The 21,100-nt window shown below is 34.9% G+C and overlaps 1 protein-coding gene across 2 annotated transcripts; it reads right to left on the minus strand.

Annotated features, from left to right (window-relative positions):
* Nucleotides 1–11,845: 11,845 nt before the first annotated feature.
* On the minus strand, nt 11,846–19,891 carry Rrp42 (exosome complex component Rrp42). 2 transcript variants are annotated; one of them, XM_069819353.1, is made up of 6 exons: nt 19,687–19,891; nt 18,783–18,979; nt 15,241–15,406; nt 12,885–13,079; nt 12,298–12,453; nt 11,846–12,083 (listed from the first exon to the last, which is right to left on the minus strand). In XM_069819353.1, the coding sequence occupies exons 1-6, from the start codon at nt 19,741–19,743 to the stop codon at nt 11,979–11,981; spliced, it is 876 nt and encodes a 291-aa protein (XP_069675454.1). In that variant the 5' UTR covers nt 19,744–19,891; the 3' UTR covers nt 11,846–11,978. The 2 variants fall into 2 exon arrangements, with proteins under 2 accessions (XP_069675454.1, XP_069675456.1); XM_069819355.1 differs by having other exon boundaries at nt 19,674–19,880.
* Between the last annotated feature and the right edge of the window lie 1,209 nt (nt 19,892–21,100).

Genomic DNA, 21,100 nt, shown 5'->3' on the forward strand with positions numbered 1-21,100 from the left:
TATGTTTATGATTTTCTTATGCTAAACCATTATTGTGGCAAATCAATAAACATTTCCGATTATTCGTACCATTTTGTCCTGTGATTAGCACAAATAATCAAGAGTTTGTTGTATCTGACCGAAGTCTGATTGGTTTCCTTCTGTTCTCTGAAGTCAGTGCATTATAATGAATACGATTTCTAAAATGCCCCATTATAGAATTACACAGGAATGAAAAGAGCGATATATAATATTGTAAGTGTAGAAATAATGGCCATACAATGAGTCCATGCAGGATTTCTCGTAGCTGGCGCCAGCGTTTTTGGCGTTTGTCCTAGATATATAGTGCCCAGTTTGTGAGCATGTTGCTAGTGCAGATGAGAATGGTACCACTTCCTATACACGTCACATCAGCCATTTGCCAAACACAGTTGTCAGACTGACTGCGGCAAAGGTAAAACACTCGCACTTAACGTTCCCATTACTTATTTCACACGCCAAAAATGGTGACGTGGACTGTAACTTATTTTATATTTAATCTCCTTCCAATTATTTTATAAATATATAATACACTGTTAAATGGTATCTGGTAAACTTAAGTGAAAAGTTTGCTGCCCTGAAGAGATTTTTTTTTTAATGGCAGATACTTGACTGTTCCGTCATTCACCCATATGAAAACAGTTGTGTAGGCCAATTAACCAACAGAATCATTGCGAATCAGAGGTCTCGGAGAAAACTGCTCTGTTACCTGGACCACAGACTTGCCCAATTGCAGATGTTACAATGCCAAAGAAAGGATAACGGTATGGCCTACAGTTCGAGTGTTCTGGTAATTAAGAAATTGGCCATATCAGCAAACAGATTTAAATCCTATATTATCTGCTTATGTGATGATGTGTTAATGCTCTCACAATGAAATCATTCGCCATTTGCAAAGATATAAAAGAGCCTAAAGAAAAGCTTAATGAAAATAAATGTTGTTGACCTCAATGTGACTATATGAACATGATTTGGTAACTATGGCAACTATCAAAACAACAGATGGAAGACTTAAGATTGTGAAACAAACGTAGACTATAATGACAATAAAATGTTGGAAATTAATAGTTAAAATGAACATAGTTGAGAATAAATAGAGACTGTACCTGAACTGATTGTTAGGAGTATATAAATGTTATTGACTTTGTGTGCGTTTGTGTGCATTATTTAAGGAGGGAAGTACACCACTACAGGTTAAACTATAACATTTTTCAATTGACTTTTTTCTTTATAGAATATAATTCTTTTGTAATGAATTAACATCTTGAATATCTCTAATAATTGTGTCTGAGGTATTATGCCCTTCAACTATCGCACATGTTACTTATGTGTCCCTTTAAATTTACTCTCTGTTGGTTTTCCGAAATTTTAAAATTTACATTTGCTTTCCCTGATAACTCTAAAGATTTTTTAGATAATTCAACGAAATTCTGCATGCTTGTGTATTTCCTGCATCTTAACAACATAAACTATGATCTCAGCCCTAACATTACTTATATCTTAAAAAATAATGAGTCATTAAAATGTTACAATAATAATGCATTTATAAAATTAAAAAAATATATATTTTTCCAAGAGATAAGTGTAAGATTTTAGTTTATGTTGTTCACGCAATTATTATGGATTTCAGGAAAATTCAGGGAAATACATAATGACTGCACAAGTTTCATCTAAAATTTTGGAAATCATTTACTGTTGATTACAAACAGTTCAATGAAAATATTAAAAATGAAGAATAAAAGGGGGAAAAAAATGTACTGCATGTTTGCCTAATTTCATTTCACTGGGGCTGAAAGATACTGCGATATGAATGTTTTAAGTTTATTTATGCTCGACCATGCCGAAATATAGTAATTATACACCTGGTAGCAGTCCCTTAATGGACCTCATTAAAGTACACCTATTCATTAAAGTTCAGGTGTTCCACCAATCAGAAAATACCATTGCAGCAATATGAAAGCACAAGTATTGATTATTCTCGGATATGCAATCGAAAGACAACAATAAATTACCTATATTTGAAATAAAGTCAGTTCTGTTACTATAATAATTAGCGTTAATTGTAAATAATATTAAAATAAATTCAATTTGTCATCTCGTTTTTCAATGTCTAATTCAATTTCAAGGTTATATCAAGATTAATGTTTACTTTACTCTCTCGATTATATCAAGGTCAATGTCGACATTTGTTTCTCAGAAAAAATCAATACTTTCGCGTCTGCACACATCTCACAATTTACGAGGTATTGCACAAGGTCAGTTCCGCTCCTCAGTCAGATAAGAATAATATGAATACTTATGAATAATTTCAAGTTAGAAATATGGTCGAGCATAAAAAGTCGTATGAAACTTGCTTATAATGCTAATTAAGACGCTCATATGAAAATTATGAAACTCGCATGCGCTCGTCTCATAAACATCCATACTCGCGTCTTAATTACTACCATTATAGGCTCGTTGGATAATGTACTATTAATTTACACAACTGGAAAAGTGTACATCCCTACTTAATCCCTACGCAGAATAGCAAATACTGTACTTTGTGCAAATATTGTTATTAATAATTCAACTATAGCTGGTGCTGTGTATTTAACTATTTAAGTAGCCTACATAAGATACAAAAGACTTAGGGTCGAATTCATAGTCGTCACTTATAAAATGAGGAAACACTTAAGTAATGAGTGTTTCCTTAGCACTTATTTCAGATCGTATTGCAGAGACGCTACTCATTCATATGCCCTGAGCATTCCCTTGACATCGAAAGAAATATGGCAACGTGGCTAGACATGAGTGCTTTCCTACATTCAATTGTTTTCCAGCATCTCAAAATTGTTAAATCGGCATTATTGTCACACACAAATACAGAAGTAAATATTATAGAGCTAAAAATTATACAAGATGTCCAGAAAGCATTTTACAGAAAAGAAAGAAGTGAGCTAAGATAACTAGTTATGAGATAGGCCTATGGAGATATCGTCGAAAGTAAAAAACAATTGATAATTCTCTCCAAAAGAAGAAATTGACATTGAACAAAATTGCAGTTGAGTTTACTGCAAACTCCGGAAATATTCCTGTACGTAAATCATTTTAATTTATTTTTCAGTTATTTTTATGCTAAACATAGTGGAAATGATATAATTACGCAAATTTTAACAGCTTATTCCTTGGGTAGAATACAAACAAAAATGCAAATGACACTTTGTTGGGACGTGAATACTTTTCGAAAAAAATGCCACTTAAATCTACCTGAAATGCTGCTGTATCATAAAATCTCAAAGCAACCAGTACTTTCAGCAGTGGCGAAATCGGTAAGCCTCATGGTTGTATTGTGAATTGAAATGAGAGACACCAGAATATTCACAACAGTGTTCTTGTCGAAACGGTATCTCCTCTTAAATTGTTGATCATTATACATCTCTCAAGGGTTTTTCATATTTTTATATATCTTTTGCTTGCCGACACTCATTTTAATTTTAATTGCAGAACTCAATAAATTAAATTAAATCATAATCATCATCTATTGTATACCGAATCAGCTGATTACAATGCATATGAGGAAACACTTGAGTAAGCTACCTTATTTGAATAAGTGTTCACTTCAGTGGGATTTATGAATTGGAAATTATTATAAGCAACTGCTTAAGTGTTTCCTTACGATAAGTGTTGACTATGAATTCGGTCCTTAGTGTCTCAGTTCTTAAATCTATGGAGTTTAGGGAAATAGTGATGAAATCGCCAAGAGATTTCTAAAATATAGTTAATGAATTATGGCCTGAAAACTACAGTACTAGCAAAAGATACTGATTCAAGAAGTCTCTATCTTGAAGGGAAAAGTTGCAGCACTTGCCTCAGAAACAGCTACACACACAAACTAGTTACATTGTAGTGAGTATTTATGATGACAATAAGCTTAGACAATAACTGTGACAATAACAACAAATTGTAAATGTGTTCATATTCAAATTTACATTATTTCCATTTTATTAATATTTTGTACATTCCTTTGTTGAGTAACAAGTACAAATGGCAACATTGTTACATTATTGAGAGATGATTTGTTGGTTCAGTGTTAAGCATCAAATAGCATAACAGTACGTACAAGTAGACTGTCTTCCATGTTACATGTTTCTATTAGGGATCTCAGTATGAAATTTCATATCGATGTCGGAGATTTTTTTTATCTATTTTTAAACCATATTTTGGTGATTATTACATCTGATCAGGGTCACTGATCATTAATAATCAATTTTATACGCCCAGCAATCTTCCATATCATCATAAAACATTCATTTTGAATTTCATCTAAAACTTTTCCTCTTCTTCAAGAAAGTCAAATGTTCTTAGCACTTATACCTTATTAACAGATTCATTTTGTGCCATATCCATAGAATTTTAACATGGAATGCAGAGGTAAGAACAAATTTGTAAAAATTGATTCGTTTGGTCAACTTCAAATTCTCAGGAGCTAATGAACAATTTCAAAGATGAATAATTTCGAGGGAAAAATTGTTCTGGGGCCAGGTATTGAACCCGGGACCTTTGGTTTAACGTACTAATGCTCTACCAATTTAGCTACCTGCGAACTCTACCAGACACCGATCCAATTTTTCCCTCTATATCCACAGATCTCAAAGTGGGCTGACAACCGTCAAGCAACCAACGTTGAGTGCACACTAACTCTGTGTGACTTAAATTGTGGTTTTCTGTTAACGAACAGTGATGTGTATTATGCAAATCAAGCTTTTCCCTCGAAATTATTCAAATCAACTTTACAGGGAGTTATACCTGAAAGCTTGATTTGCATAATACACGTCACTGTTCGTTAACAGAAAGCCACAATTTAAGTCACACAGAGTTAGTGTGTACTCAACGTTGGTTGCTTGACGGTTGTCAGCCCACTTTGAGGTCTGTGGATATAGAGGGAAAAATCGGATCGGTGTCTGGTAGAGTTTGCAGGTAGCTCAGTTGGTACAGCGTTGGTACGTTAGACCAAAGGTCCCGGGTTCGATACCTGGCCCCGGAACAATTTTTCCCTCGAAATTATTCAAATCAACTTTACAGTTATACCTGAAAGCTTGATATGCAATTCCAAAGATATTTGTATCCAGCTCCATACAATTTAGAACACTAACTGAGGATATTTATATGGAAGTTTCTTCTTTATTCTCACAGCCCACACATGAAATTACCACGTCCAGGATTATTAAGTATCCTTAAAGTTGATTAAGACATATCTGTACCATTTTCATTGGACTTACACCCATTTCATCTAGTAATTAAAAGAATTGATCAAAATCATCCTGTACTCCCTCAATGAGGAAGTTAGACTGATTCATAGATGACACTTCACAAGTTAATTGAAATTTCTTAATGTCTTCTTTCAATGCTGAGTTCTGAATTTAAAAATAATAAAAGCCTTTATGATTAATATGATTAAAGCATAATGCTGTCCATTAAATAGACATTTTAATTCCTACATGTATTATTTAATTACACGTTCGTATTTTGTTAATTGTTTTCTTCTTCTGTTCTTATTCAACATAACTTTTTTCCCCTGTCTCCACAAGTCATTAAGCTCCATTTGCAAACAAGCACTTTTTAGTATGGCAAATATCATCAGGGTCAGGACCAGTCACAATAATAATCCACATGTATTAGAGTGCATTCATTTCCATTTCATATGACGACTATCAACATAGCATTTATAACAATACATCTCATACTACATCATTTATTATATAATTATATTTTTATCTCAAAATCAGTATTTATCAAAATCATATATCGATATGAGATTTTTAAACACAATCTCTAATTTCCAAAAACCTGTGTCAACTGTTGGCCTATCTGTATACACAATGAACTGTGATAAATATATTGTTTACAGTATAAACAGTGTTTTATATGTAATCTTAATGGCTTTTAATTTTTTTCCCCCCTATTCCTCAATCCTGGGATTTTTAAAGAAGCAGTTGCAAGAATCCATTCAATACAACATTAGGAAAAATGCGTTTTTGTTTAATCCTGCAATGAATTAATAGAGAGAGAGGATGTGATCTATTTCTGTTTTCTCATTATATGAGGTAAAAAGAGAGCGACTGAAATATTTTGATTTGAAACGTCTATTTTTTAGGTATAAATGAGACAAATCTTTATGTTCCAAGATGAAAAGTTTACTCTGATGCCACATGTGGTACTATGGAAACAGAAATGTAAGATGAACTTCGTGTCTCTTGGGTTTTCACAGTCCACCTTGCTCCATTCTCTATTTAATGTGCCTTGAGGTTTCCCACTACAATAGTCATGGAAATATTGGGTATATGGTTTATGTATATACATGAATATTACATATAAAATTTACTTCAATTTGAATATAAACTTTTCACGTAATCATTGAGGTTTCCTTAAATTTTTTCTAGATTTTCACAAAAATACATATTTTTAGCATTCATCATATCAAAAAAAAAAAAAGTGATTTCAGTTATGTTTGTCAATTTACAAAAATTTCTCCAGAACTAACGAATGGATTTACTTCATATTTAGTATCTTCTACTGAATTTATCCAGTAAAGAGGAACACGAAATGTAATAACCTATCAAAATTTCCTGGGGCTTTATTTGAATGATGATTCAATCAAAATTAAATTATTTTCGTGATTTTTTTTTACTTGTGTAACAAACTGACAAAATGAAATGACATAATTTGTATGAAAGAAAAAATAATTTCTTCAGAGAAAATATATTGATGGCTCATTTCAAAAGGGAGAAAATTTTGAGAAGCCTAAATCTTAAAGCTTCATGTTGCTGTGAAAAATCAAATTAATTTGAAACTTCTAGTATATCCTACATAAAACATCATTAACAGAATTTGGAGTAATTTCAACAATCCTTTGATTTTTCACAGCAACATAAAACTTTAAAATGCAGGTTTCTCAAAACTTTTAATTTTGAGTGGATTCCCTTTTGAACTGGGCCGTCGATATATATAATAATTTATATTCTCGGTTGCGAATTATCTTCAAAGTTCTACTGTTTCAGACACAAGATACTGTGTGATGAACTAGCTGCCCTACCCAAATACAGTATCACTCTTTCTTAAGGAACTACAGGTCACTAGTTATTCAAAACCTCCACTTTCATGTGGTTTTGACATTGAAGCAACTAAAATAACTAAAATGCTCTCTCAATTAATATCACTCAATAAAAGAATTGTATTCCAATGGATACCATCCCATTGTGGAATCCTGGGAAACGAGAATGCGGATGCTTTAGTAAAGAAGGGCAGCACTGCTACTTACAGACCTGTTACTAAATCTACGTATTACTCTGTGAAAACATTTATTAAATCTACATACTTAGACTTCAACAAACAAAATTTGATAACACAACCTCAAGGGAAAAAATGGAACTCTCTGCATCATAATCCACAGTTAATTCCCGATTTACCACGAAAATCGTCTGTAGCTGCATTTAGGTTGGCAACAGGTCATGACTGTTTGGCCAAACACCTGCATAGAACTGGAATATATCAGTCCCCTAACTGCCCATTGTGCAACTCAGACCAAGAAATGGATTCGGAACACCTCAAAATCTGTGCTTCAGTGGCTGACCATGATAATATCTTTGAAAAATACTGGAGTGCAAGAGGTCAAATGACTTTATTGTCAAATGCCTGGCATTAGAAAACAACAATAACAACTTTGATTTGAAACGTCTATTTTTTAGGTATAAATGAGAAAAATTTTAATGTTCTGAGATGAAAAGTTTACTCTGATGTCACATGTGGTACTATGGAAACAGAAATGTAAGATGAACTTCGTGCCTCATGGTTTTCGCAACCTACCTTGCTCCATTCTCTATTCACTGTCTCTTGAGATTTCCCACACAGTAGTCATGGAAATATTGGGTTATTGTGTTGTTATGTTTTATTTAATGACGCTCGCAACTGCAGAGGTTATATCAGCTTCGCCGGATGTGCCGGAATTTTGTCCCGCAGGAGTTCTTTTACATGCCAGTAAATCTACTGACATGAGCCTGTCGCATTTAAGCACACTTAAATGCCATCGACCTGGCCCGGGATCGAACCCGCAACCTTGGGCATAGAAGGCCAACTGTATACCAACTTGCCAACCAGGTCGACGAAATATTGGGTATGTGGGTTATGTATATACATGAATTACATATAAAATTTACTTCAATTTGAGTATAAACTTTTCACGTAATCACTGGGGTTTCCTTAAATTTTTTCTAGATTTTCACAAAAATACGTATTTTTAGCATTCATCAAACCAAAAAAAATAAATAAATAAGTGATTTCGGTTATGTTTGTCAATTTATAGAAATTTCTCCAGAACTAACGAATGGATTTACTTCATATTTAGTATCTTCTAGTGAATTTATCCAGTAAAGAGGCACACGAAATGTAATAAGTTATCAAAATTTACTGGGGCTTTATTTGAATGATGATTCAATCAAAATCAATTTATTTTCGTGATTCTTTTTCTTGTGTAACATAAACTGACAAAATGAAATTACATTATTCATATGAAAGAAAAAATAATTTCTTCAGAGAAAATATATTGAAGGCCCATTTCAAAAGGGAATCAACTCAAAATTTAAGTCTGAATTTTAAAGCTTCATGTTGCTGTGAAAAATGAAATTAATTTGAAACTTATAGTATACATAAAACATCATTAACAGAATTGGAGTAATTTCAACAATCCTTTGATTTTTCACAGCCACATAAAACTTTAAAATGCAGGTTTCCCAAAACTTTTAATTTTGAGTTGTTTTCCTTTTGAACTGGGCCGTCGATATATATACCCCTTATTTATATTCTTGGTTGCGAATTATCTTCGAAGTTCTACTGTTTCAGACACAAACTACTGTGTGATGAACTAGCTGCCCTACCCAAATACAGTATCACTCTTTCTTAAGGGACTACAGGTCACTAGTTCTTCAAAACCTCCATTTTCATATGGTTTTGACATTGAAGCATTTGGTTTTACAACTGCACAGGGAAAAATCAATTATTCTGTAGTGGATTCCATTACATATTGGACTAATGGGAAATGATCAAGCAGACTTCTTAGCTAAGAAAGGCACTGTGATAATCCAAAAATCAACATAACTCATGACAATATAGAAAAGATTAAAAGACCTCAAAAAAGAAATAAATAAGAGACAAAAACAAAACCAAGAACTACTAATCTGAAAAATCATACAAAAAATATACTACACACAAGAACCATTGAACATTTTTTTTATTTTATATTTCAGTAGGTTATTTTACGATGCTTTATCAACAGCTTAGGTTATTTAGCATCTGAATGAGATGAAGCTGATAATGCCAGTGAAATGAGTCTGGGGTCCAATACCGAAAGTTACCCAGCATTTGCTCATATTGGGTTGAGGGAAAATCCCAGAAAAAACCTCAACCAGGTAACTTGCCCCGGCCAGGAATCGAACCCGGGTCACCTGGTTTCGCGGCTAGACACGCTAACCGTTACTCCACAGGTGTGGGTACCATTGAACATCTACCAAGAAAACATCATAAAAAAACTGAAGTTTATCTTATGTGGGAGAACTGCGAAAGATTTAGTTTACTATATCTTCTAAATGGCAATTCAAGAAAACTAAAAATAGGAATATTATTTACAACATGATAAATGAAACTATTATTGTGAAACATGTAAAATATGTATTACTTGGTGTGTGTTATTTTTTTATAATGAATTGATCACTCAATTTGTAGTGAATATTTTTAAAATCTTTCTGCATTCTCAACACTTCATCAAAGTACCAAAAATAAAAATATTTGCTTGATAATACAATTAAGCCCACTCATAACCATCCTGTAGTTTACAACAGCAACTCAATACTGCTGAACTGTCCTCCACAGAAGCACCAATAGACAAACTAATCAACGCAGTGTGAATTCAGACAAGTCTGTATGGTGCCATCTTTATAATTACAACCATATATTACTAAAGCAAGCCAACCCTTAGACAATTGGCTTAGACTTCCAGTTTTTCAAATTCTACCAAGTGAAATTTTCGATGGAAGAATATTTTCGTCAAAATTTCATGGTATTCCCATTCCTCTTATCATAGTTATATAGTTTACCGGTAACAATTCACAATCATCCATATTACAATTGAAGAAAGCAACAGAACTATTATGATGTATCAAATGTTTAAGAGACCATAAGCATGGGATTCGTTTTAACATTCCACAACCCTCAAAGAGATTTATTAGAAAGACTTTCTTCAGGTTTCCAGAAGTTTCTTTAATGTCATTACTGATGGTTCAGCTGACCCCAAAAATCTATCGCAGATGCAGAGTATCAATACAATATCCTGAAAGACACTGCTGATAATTGCTAATTGTATCTTTAAACCATCTCCTTAGTGTAGTGGTTAGCTTGTCTGACTAGGAGCAAAGAGGTTCCGGGTTCGATTTCAGACAATATCTAAGAAATTTTTTAAAGGTACGGGATTTGGAACAGGGTGCATCTAGCTTCATGATCGGAAAATTGAGAAGCCACAATAGGTGACTAACTCCAGTCTGAAAAAATTCCAATTAACACCTGAAAGAACATAATTATAACAACTCTATCCCATCTGGCAGTTGTACAGTTGACTACAAGATGGCAGGTGCTCAGCTCTAACTTGGCCCCTTGTGTAGCTTTAACACAACGGGGTTTAGTGTAACAGTGTCTTTAATTTTGATGCAAAGCTTTACGTACTTAAACAAGAAAACATAAGAAAAAAATAAAGTTGCCTTCCCTATTTACTCAAAGGTTGCCATAATAGCACTTAAAACTTTAAATTTTATCACCAATCTATAGTTGGAAATCAAAATGGAGATCAGCAGCAGACATTTCAATGAAGTATGGAAAGTGATGTCCCGCGCAGTGGCATAGTAGTCTAAGGCATCCTGCCTAGGACTCACATTACGGAACGCACGTTGGTTTGAGTCCTCATGGGGGAAGAAATTTTCTCATGAAATTTCAGCCAGTGTATGGGACCGGTGCCCACCCAGCATCGTGATGCACTTGGAGAGCTACGATAGGTAGCGAAATCCAGTTGCGAAAGCAGCTATAATGGTTGGGGGGGTTCATCGTGCTAACCACACGATATCTCCATTCTGGTTGGATGATCGTCCACCTCTGCTTCGGCATGTGGGCGTGAGGCCAGCAGCCGGCTGGTCGGTCTAGGCACTTCACAGGTTGTAGCACCACGGATTATTATTATTATTATTATTATTTTGGAAAGTGATATACAAACAGATTTCAAATCATGTTGGGAAAGTTGGAAATTCAGTTACTGCATAACTTGCAGAAGATAGACATACGATCTCCCAACCCATAAAACTTATTGCTTTCAGCAATGTGCAAGTTATGATTAAAAAAACAAGTTAAATGACAAAGAACTAAAGAACAGTTGAAAAAAAAAATGCAAAATGCTATAGTAACACCAGCTCTTCCAAAAAAAAACATGCCAAGACGGACTTCGCATATTTCTTGCATTATTAGTAAAACATTTACAAAGGATCAGAACTGCTGAGTTACTATATTGCACACAACACTCGTCAAATAAAAAAATAGGAGCATAAAATTTCTTATACTATAAACATACAAAACTCGAAAGAAAAGAAAAAAAAAAGAAAAACGATTTCAAGAAATTAGTTGTATTTCAAATGACTGAAAGAAATAGATGATTTCAATGCTACTGCCATAGGATAAAATAAAAAATACAATATGGAATTATAAATGCGAACAAAACCTAAAAACAATGACAAATTATACATGCAAATAAAAGGAAACATTGTGTGTATCAAAATTCTTTTATTGTACTTTTATTAAAATTTTTATAATAAACTTTCTCGAACTTCATAAGATGATTTGAGTGCTGGTCCATTTTCTGCACAGATTAAAGTTGAGACAACAGCAACTGTTACTCATTTCAGAAAACCATAGCACTGTCTTTTGTCACCCTGTTCTTCCTCTTTCAACAGTGCATCTTTCAATACTTTGTTTACATCCAGGCCTATCGCCTGTCCAACCTGAAACCAGTAAGCAAACACATTTTGTATCAAACTCTTAATTACAGCATGCGAACTTGACAGAAAATTATTGTGTGTTAAAATTGGTGAATTAGCTATTAAAGCTTGTTTTCTGGTAGCACTCCGTTATTAGTTAAAATAAATATCTCCCTTCACAGTGTTTTTTGATGCTAGATAATTTTTGAAGATACACTTATTGCAACAAATGCCTCACCTTAAGAGTTTCCAGGAGTGTCTGTGGGTGAAAGCTACCAACTCCAGTTTTGAAGACTGATGTAACTAGAGAATTTTCAGTCACTGCCACTACCACACTGGCATTACTGCAGGTCTCCTCTTCTGCTGTTGGGTCTACCACACAGTGGTCACCAATCTAACAACAATTATTTAATTGCTTCTTTCAAGATAGGTTATAGCCTAGACCATATATGTAACAGATATGTCGGGCTTATAGGCTTTGAGGTTAATAACTTTTGTCAGGTTTACTACGCTGCCATCTAGTTGTTACATAAGGAGTCACGTCATAATTCCCATTTGAATTGCATTAGCGACTGTGCTGCCATCTCGTGTTCGTTTACGACGGACGGGTGGCGATCCTGGCGGTTGTTCTCTTCAAAGTGCTGCCGATTTTAACGTAGCGAGGAGTTATCTGTTACATATATGATCTAGGGTTATAGTTACAGTTTCCATTCCTTATTAGTTTATTACATTACAGTAATAGTATGCTTATATTAAGATAGAAACTGAAAACATAACTGTACTTACATTAAATAAAATATAATAAAGTTGAATTCATTAAATTACCTTACACAAAGTAACAAGACATGGTGCAGCTGAAACATCCAAACGATAACAATCAAAGGGGTCATCAGACAGATGAAGATCAACTGAGCCTCCATCCATTGAAGCTGCTTTTACTTTAGGAACCCGGGTATTGTGTAAAGCAGCTTTCACAGCAAGAGACACGGCATCAAATAAGTTCCCTCCACATTCCAAAATCTGCAAAAAAAGAATGTTAAATGTTATATTTTATTTAACAACGCTCGCAACTGCAGAGGTTATATCAGCGTCGCCGGATCTGCCGGAATTTTGTCCTGCAGTTCTTTTACATGCCAGTAAATCTACTGACATGAGCCTGTCGCATTTAAGCACACTTAAATGTCATCGACCTGGCTCAGGATCGAACCCGCAACCTTGGGCATAGAAGGCCAGCGCTATACCAACTCGCCAACCAGGTGACGCAAAAAAAGAAAAACAAAAACAATATGTGAAAATATGGTATGTTATGGTTTATTGATATTGCTGGCTTTTTGAGAGTCACTGCCATAGCTGAGAACTGATTGTGTCAAAATTTTATATAATTTAAGTCTTGTATGTTTTGGACTTTTGTGACTGAAAATACTTGGTTAATGGTTCTCAAAGATTTATTATATTTTTGGATTTTATTAGAAATATCACTCTACAAGGCTACAGATACGTGTGCAACACGTTCAATAAACTGTACCTCACGAAGCCAAATCACTTTTGAGCTCTCTCTTTAGACTTGTGTTGTACACTTGTCAGAAGGGACAAGAAGCATCGAGTTTCGGTAGCTGTGCAGTCTAAGATGTCTCAGTTATGAATGGCCAACATAACAAGGCTAACATCAAATGTTCAGAACTCAGTCACTGCAGTTAATCGAAATCTATGGTAAAGGATGGGGAGAGCCCACGTAAAATAAACTGTGTACAGCACACATGGAGACTGGTGGGATTTCACTTGATGGCAGCAGAACCATTTTTCTTCTGTAGAAAAAATTTAAAATTAATTACAATTACGTAAAAAAATATTTAAAATAATTTTAATGATATCAAATTCATAAAATTAACGAATATACAGTCAACTCTGGATATAGTGAACATTCGGCAATAGTGAACCTAAATCGTTGGTGCTGACCTGCAAACATTAAAAAATACATTAATATTTCGGTTTATAGTGAACTCTCACTTTGGTTATAGTGAACCTTAAAAATTGAAGTTACAAGTTGTATCCTGACAAATTCTTATTTGAAGTCTGACATTTTTGTATAAAATTGAAATAATGTGTTGAGAACAACATTCTAAGTTGCTTACTTCTTTAGTCAAAGGACAAAGGTAGGATTAGTGATTCCCAGACAATGAGTTGTACTGTAAATCCAGGCACTTCTCCATTGAAGGGTTGCCATTTTGTTCTAAGGCACTCTACTCTACTGTTATTTCTAATCCTCCACCATCAAATAGTTGGCTTTCGTTCTCAGGAAAATTTCCATTATGAAGGATAGCATCAAAACAACGGAAAATAAAATTGCCTTCTTTTATTAAAAGGGGATGGACATTATGTCCAGAGCACAAATTAAGATAAGATTCTGATGGCTTTCAAACTCCATCAACCCCCCCCCCCCCAATTTCCATTAAGTGACCTGGGAAATTCCAAGGCAGTCACATCATAACAGCATTTGTCATTTCTACCTGATCAGTCTGTTTCTAGTGTTCGAACAGTGAATGCACTGTATAAAAATGTCGAAGCATAAAGTGTTTTCTTTGGAAGATAAGGCGAATATTACAAGTGACATTGAACGTGGTCTTTTGCAAACGGATGTGGGTCGACAGCATAGTTCAAGTAAATCAACTGTAACAGTATACAGTGTAATCCATTCCACAAAAATGAAATATTTTAATTACTGTACAGTATTTTATTTTCTTGTTCACAATTTCATTCATTCCTTTCATTTAAGGCTGGGGAGAGAGACTTCGGATTTAGTGTACCTTGGATATAATGAATGAAATATGCAAGTCCGCATAGGTTCACTATATCCGGAGTTGATTGTATTATGCAAATGCACATGAGCGAAATGCACATCACACAGAGGAAATTAATAAAAAAAAAACTGGACTATTGCAACACTGAGCAATAGAGGTTTGTGTGTCACCTCCATTCAAAAACCTTGAAGAAGCAAGATATTGGATCATTGCATCCAACACGGGTATGTTGGAGGGAGTATGGCATGAATTTGACTATTATGTAGATATATACTGTGTAATAAGGGGTTTTCACATTGAATGTTTATAACATATAAAAGTGTTACCATAATTTTGAAACACATAATACAAGAAAAAAATTATTACAGATTTTTTGCACTTACTAAGATATCTACATACAGCTTCCAGCACTGTTGGCCATGAAGAATGCAAAGAGATGTTAAATCAAATGCCTCAGGAGATTGGTAAGCTGTTGCTAAAGAGTTGCTGATCTCAGTTCCCAACTCTTCTCCTCCACGGCCCTCAAAGGCAGGAGTTGCATTAGCAGAACTGTAAGGAAAATAATTCATACACACACATATTGCATTTCCAAACAACAAATGACTGGAAACAATACAACCATTATCTTGAATAATTTTATTGCAATAACAAGGAAGTACAATATACAGACATTTGAAAATGATACGTGCATATCTTTATGTGACTTTTCCTTTTTGTAAATCAATTACAATTTGATACAATTTTATAACAGGCACACCATTAATGGCTAGAGCATATTCTTTCCATACTGGTAACCTGGGTTCCAATCCCGGCGGGTCCACTGGAATTTGTGGTGGACAAAGATGATGTTTGGTAGTAGGTTTTTCACGGGATACTCCTTTTTCCCCTACCAGCATTCCACCATTGCTCCATTAATCATCATCATATGGTGTTACAAAGTTCTCCTCCTTTGGTGCACCAAGGACAACGTATTTATGGTGACTGAAAGAACTATGAGCTTTGGTGCATCTCTCACTAGATGGGAATGCTTTGCTGAATGAAAGAAGTCAAGAAATCAAGTGTCTACAATTACTAAAATATATATATATATATATATATATATATATATATATATATATATATATATATATATTGTGACAGCTGCAACGCAGTTTGAACACGCGTCCGACAGGGCATGCGGCAGACGAAACGCTGGTACAGGGAGCATCTGCATGCTGAAGGGCAGAGGGGGTATTACGTCAATGCGACGAGGGGAGAGTGCGTGCGCAGCTGCTACTCGCGGAGTGAAGGGGGGACGGACCCTCCCGAATCTTCTAGAGAAGTCCGTCCGAAGTGGAGATAGCCAGATAATTCGAGAGGACACCCGTAGAAATTTCTCGTAACTATGATTTTGCTATAAAAGAAGAAACGCCAGAGAACTCGGGCAGTTTCAGTTTATTCAGTCAGTGAGTAAGCCAGAGTAAGCAAGCCAGTCTTGTGTACCAGAGTTCGACTCGAGTGTGCGTCCGCAACTGTGTCAGCATCCGAAGGCCTGAGTTCGAGTGCAGTGGACCGCAGTTGGAGGGACCTGAGTTCGAGTGCAGTGGACCGCAGTTGGAGGGACCTGAGTTCGAGTACAGTGAACTGTCTCTGAAGGTCTGTGGTTCGAGATACTGTGAACTCGAGTGATTGAGCTAGAAGAACTGTGAACTGAGAACTGATAGTTTTGATTTGTAAATAGTGCTTTGTAAATATTAGTTAAGATTAACAGTTCATTGTTGTTCGTAATAGTCCAAGTAAATTGTCATTGCCGTCAGTGGAGTGCTATAACGAATACTGTGTTGAGTGAAAATCCTATTGTTGACGAGAGCGTTTAAGGTGAATTGTAGAAAGGAATTATTGTTGGAAGAATAAAATCCTATTGTTGAGTTGAAATAAATTCACAATATATATATATATATATATATATATATATATATATATATATATAAAGAATATTTTTTTTCTAACATACTGATATGATGATTTGCTATCATTCTCAAACAAGAAAATGAAACAACTGAATAATACACACGACAGACCAACGTTGATAGTCAATGTTGCTTGCTGACCACAAGTCACCGGGCCATACCTAGCCATGTCAAACAAAAGACAATTGAAATGGTGGTAGTAAAATTCGCGACTATATTCTTAAATATAGTCATTCCATTAGTCAAGTGCAAGGTTTATGCAGTACAACAGCAGTGTTTTGAATGCACCAAGAGAAAATGCAGGTGATGTAAGTTCTTAAAGTAGGTTATCACAACGAAAAAAAGGGAGAAAAAGGTGTCAGGGAATATCATTGAAATGAAGGAAAGTAAATTTCCGGTTAATGTTCACCAAAGCGTTAAATACGTAATTATGACCGCGCTGCCGTTTTATTTGTGGTCTAGAGAAAATACCTCGTCTTTTACAAAGAAAACTTTTAGCTGCCATGAAATTATTCACCGCTTTCATCATATTATCGTTTATCAATATTACGAAACAAAAACTATCATAAGGGCCATAACCGTCAAGATCATCATGGCTGTTTGCGCATGCGCGGATTTGGTTAATATAAACCTAAACTAAGCAAACCTAACCTTCGTATAATATGCAAGATGTATAACCGGAGCAAGAAGGGATCTTTTTGATTTGATCTGGAATGTACACACGAAATTACTCAAATTAGGATCACAGTGTCACTGCATGAAAGGTCTGCGCATGCGCCACAGCAAAACTGTTCCTGTCGCAAGCTCCTCATCTAAGCCACGTAATCTACTCGCAATATTTACGCAAATACATCTTGTTGCTAACAGTAGTACTATCCCTCAGTAATGTTCGAAACGAAAGAGGTAGAGCAGAAAAAAAAATCTCCTTCTAACGATGCCACAGACCAATGTCATGTTCTTATGTTGGCGACATTGTGTATTTAGTTCAATTTGGTCATAACCGTAATGGCACGGTTCAAAGCCACCATAACAAATCCTCCAGTTTAGTGAACAAATTAAATTTAGAAAATAAATAAAATGAAGCATTCTACTGCTATCATTTCACAATTTTCCCATAATTAACAGCAAAATAGATTTCCAGGAAAGGTTACTACCAGCAGCCTCGTCACACTATATGTTGTTTGGCATCCCTCTATCCTAATCACGCTCACTTCTTGTTTCTACAAGTCAGGTTAGGTTAGCTTAGACCAGTTTAGTTAATTTATGTTAAATTTAATGACAAAGTGAAAGCGAACTTTCCTTCTAGTTGTAAAGTACGCTAGGCTTACATTCTTTTAATCTGCACCATATCTTATTCAATTTTATCAGTTATTCACAAATTGTAAACACCAAATCACTTAGGGTGCTATTCATAGACATTTCGCTAGCCCCCGCTACGAGTGTGCTAAACAGGATTCATATAATATATCGCTGACACTGGTTTATGAATATGAAAAACGTTAGTTCACTGATCATCCACCGAAAGCCCGCGCTAAGAATGTTTATGAATACGGCCCTTAGTCTTTATTACATATAAGTAGGCTACCGGAAAATATGACATTGATTATTAGTACAACAATATAGGTAGGCTATTGGCACAATCATAAACGAATAACTAGGGTGCTGATTTATCATGTCAAAGGCACAAACTGAAATCTCAGCAAGATCAAGTGAAATGTATAGTTGAAAAAGTAGGTGTTGGGGTCAAAGATTTTTCAGATTACTTCCAATTCCTCTACCATCACGAACATTGTCTTCTTTTCTCACAATTCATAATAATCATCATTATAAGTGTGCAAAGCAACATAAAACTACGGCACCGTATATGGGGTCCTATATCGAACATGCCTCAGAGTAACCATAGGAATATTTACAGCTGGCATCTACGATTACGACATTAGTATATGGCACGAAAAGAAGACATGACATAGGCCTACCAGTCCACAAAAAATTCCATCTTTCCCTCTCTTGGTCTTTCAGGATATGGTGTATCAATTTCTGTTTTCACTCCGACTAGAATGTCTGTGTTAGCAAGCCTGAGACGTGCAGAACCACTTGCATGAGAGACAACATCAGTCTCTATTTCCATCGGCCGATAGTCGAGACGAGTTCTTCCATCACAGCGAAGATTTTCCTGCAAGAGAATGTAGCCTAGAGCTCAAATCAATTACATCAAACTTTTATTTGCTACATCGGACGAAATGAGATGAGGTTTAGACGGATGAATTTATGAACTGCAGTCTACAAATACACACTGTGCCTGAGACAAAATTAATGATTAGTTAGTAAGGAAGCAGAACTGCCACTACTTTTGTTCAAATCAAATTTGCTTAGGGCCTACCCATTGCATTCTTTAACAATGCACAGCAGGAAAGTCTGCAACTGGGTAGCTAATTATCTAGTTTATGGAATTAAATATGGCTGGCTGGCCTAAGTAACTCGTGAGAGCTTTGTGCTCCTTTAATCATGAATAGAAACAAACAACTTACCGGTAATGACTATTAGCCTATTAAACAATGAATAAACTTCACTTCATGGTTTTATCTTGTGTTTGTCGAATGCGCATCATCACGCTTACGAAAAGGCATTTTAGAGCCAACAATTTATTTTTAGCACAAAGTGGAAGTAAGGTGGAAGGAAGGCAACAATAAAGTGAAGTTCATCCGAATTTTTCTACTTTGCGAAGAAACAATTGTTATTATTTCAATTTATACACCTTTCATATCTTCCTACGCCATACAGGGAGAACAAACGCCCTATTATGTTTTATATAGCCTGGGAAACAAAAGAGCAACATTCTGTTCAATTTCATTACACACCGACTTAACCTCATTTCAATACCTCAACTCCGTGAAGAATGAAAGTCTTTTCCGCTTCACTCAAAAGAATCCCTGCCATTTTCAATATATTATCAAACACAGGCTCTCTTGTTAGCGTAAATAACAATAAACAACCACAAATAAACTTCGACTCTCATCACACATTCGCTATAACTTCAAACATGTTACACTTCTCGTTCATCCAGATGGTTGGTAGCCATATTGTCCACACTTGCCAATATAGATTAAATAAAACATATCCCTACCAACATAACAAAAACAAAGTAGTTTCAGAAATAATGCCTGCTATCATTTAACTTTTTCTGTAAATAACCTACTTGGTTCTCAATTTTTGTGAGTTAAAATCATGCAAGTCTAATTTTTAGAATAAAAATATAATATAATAAATATAATTCGGAATATTCCATCAAAAATTAAGATACAGTATTAATGAATGGCTCTTGTAATTTGAATTTACACATATTTAGAAATTACCTGCAACATTGTGTCCAATGGCCCTCAAATATCCCAATATGTTACCTTCATTTTTGTAATCATTATATATTTTTTCGTAATTATTAATATTCTTTTATCCAAATCAAGGTTTTTCTTCTTTTTCTTGCATGCAGATTTTCTCCCCTACTGTGCCGCATTTTTCTCTGAATTGATTATTTTTTCGAAAGTTTCATTGCTGCCTCACTGGATAACTTCTCAAGATGTCACTGTATGATTTGAGCTGGAGTCTCTGCCGATGTACTTGCAACTGCCGTCATCAAATTCATACACACTGCTCCTTGAACTCTTCTCCAATCAGAGGCATGGGAATGTTCAATAGGCTGTTTAACAATGGACTTATCAAGAGCAGATACCAGCGCTGATATACAATACCCCCTTTTTGCATCCTATATTTCGTGTACATGACACCTCTGTATATGAAAGTCATACCCGCATGTTTGGTTAAAGTGAATCTAATTTTACTCTCTATTGTTAAATAACACTAAAAATTCTGTAGTAGATGTAATTTCACTCTTCATTGCCAAATATTACTAAAAGTTTTAGTAACCATGTAAACCTTACTTATTTTTACCATACTTAAATAACAGTCAAAGTTAGAATTTATCAAACAGTTATATTATCAGTTCTGTATGGCTGTGAAACTTAGACTCTCACTTTGAGAGAGGCACAGAGATTAAGGGTGTTTGAGAATAAGGTTCTTAGGAAAATATTTGGGGCTAAGAGGGATGAAGTTACAGGAGAATGGAGAAAGTTACACAACACAGAACTGCACGCATTGTATTCTACACCTGACATAATTAGAAACATTAAAACCAGAGGTTTGAGATGGGTAGGGCATATAGCACATATGAACGAATTCAGAAATACATATAGTGTTAGTTGTGAGACTGGAGGGAAAAAGACCTTTGGGGAGACCGAGA

The sequence above is a fragment of the Periplaneta americana genome, chromosome 2 (assembly GCF_040183065.1).
Source record: "Periplaneta americana isolate PAMFEO1 chromosome 2, P.americana_PAMFEO1_priV1, whole genome shotgun sequence".
NCBI lineage: Eukaryota > Metazoa > Arthropoda > Insecta > Blattodea > Blattidae > Periplaneta > Periplaneta americana.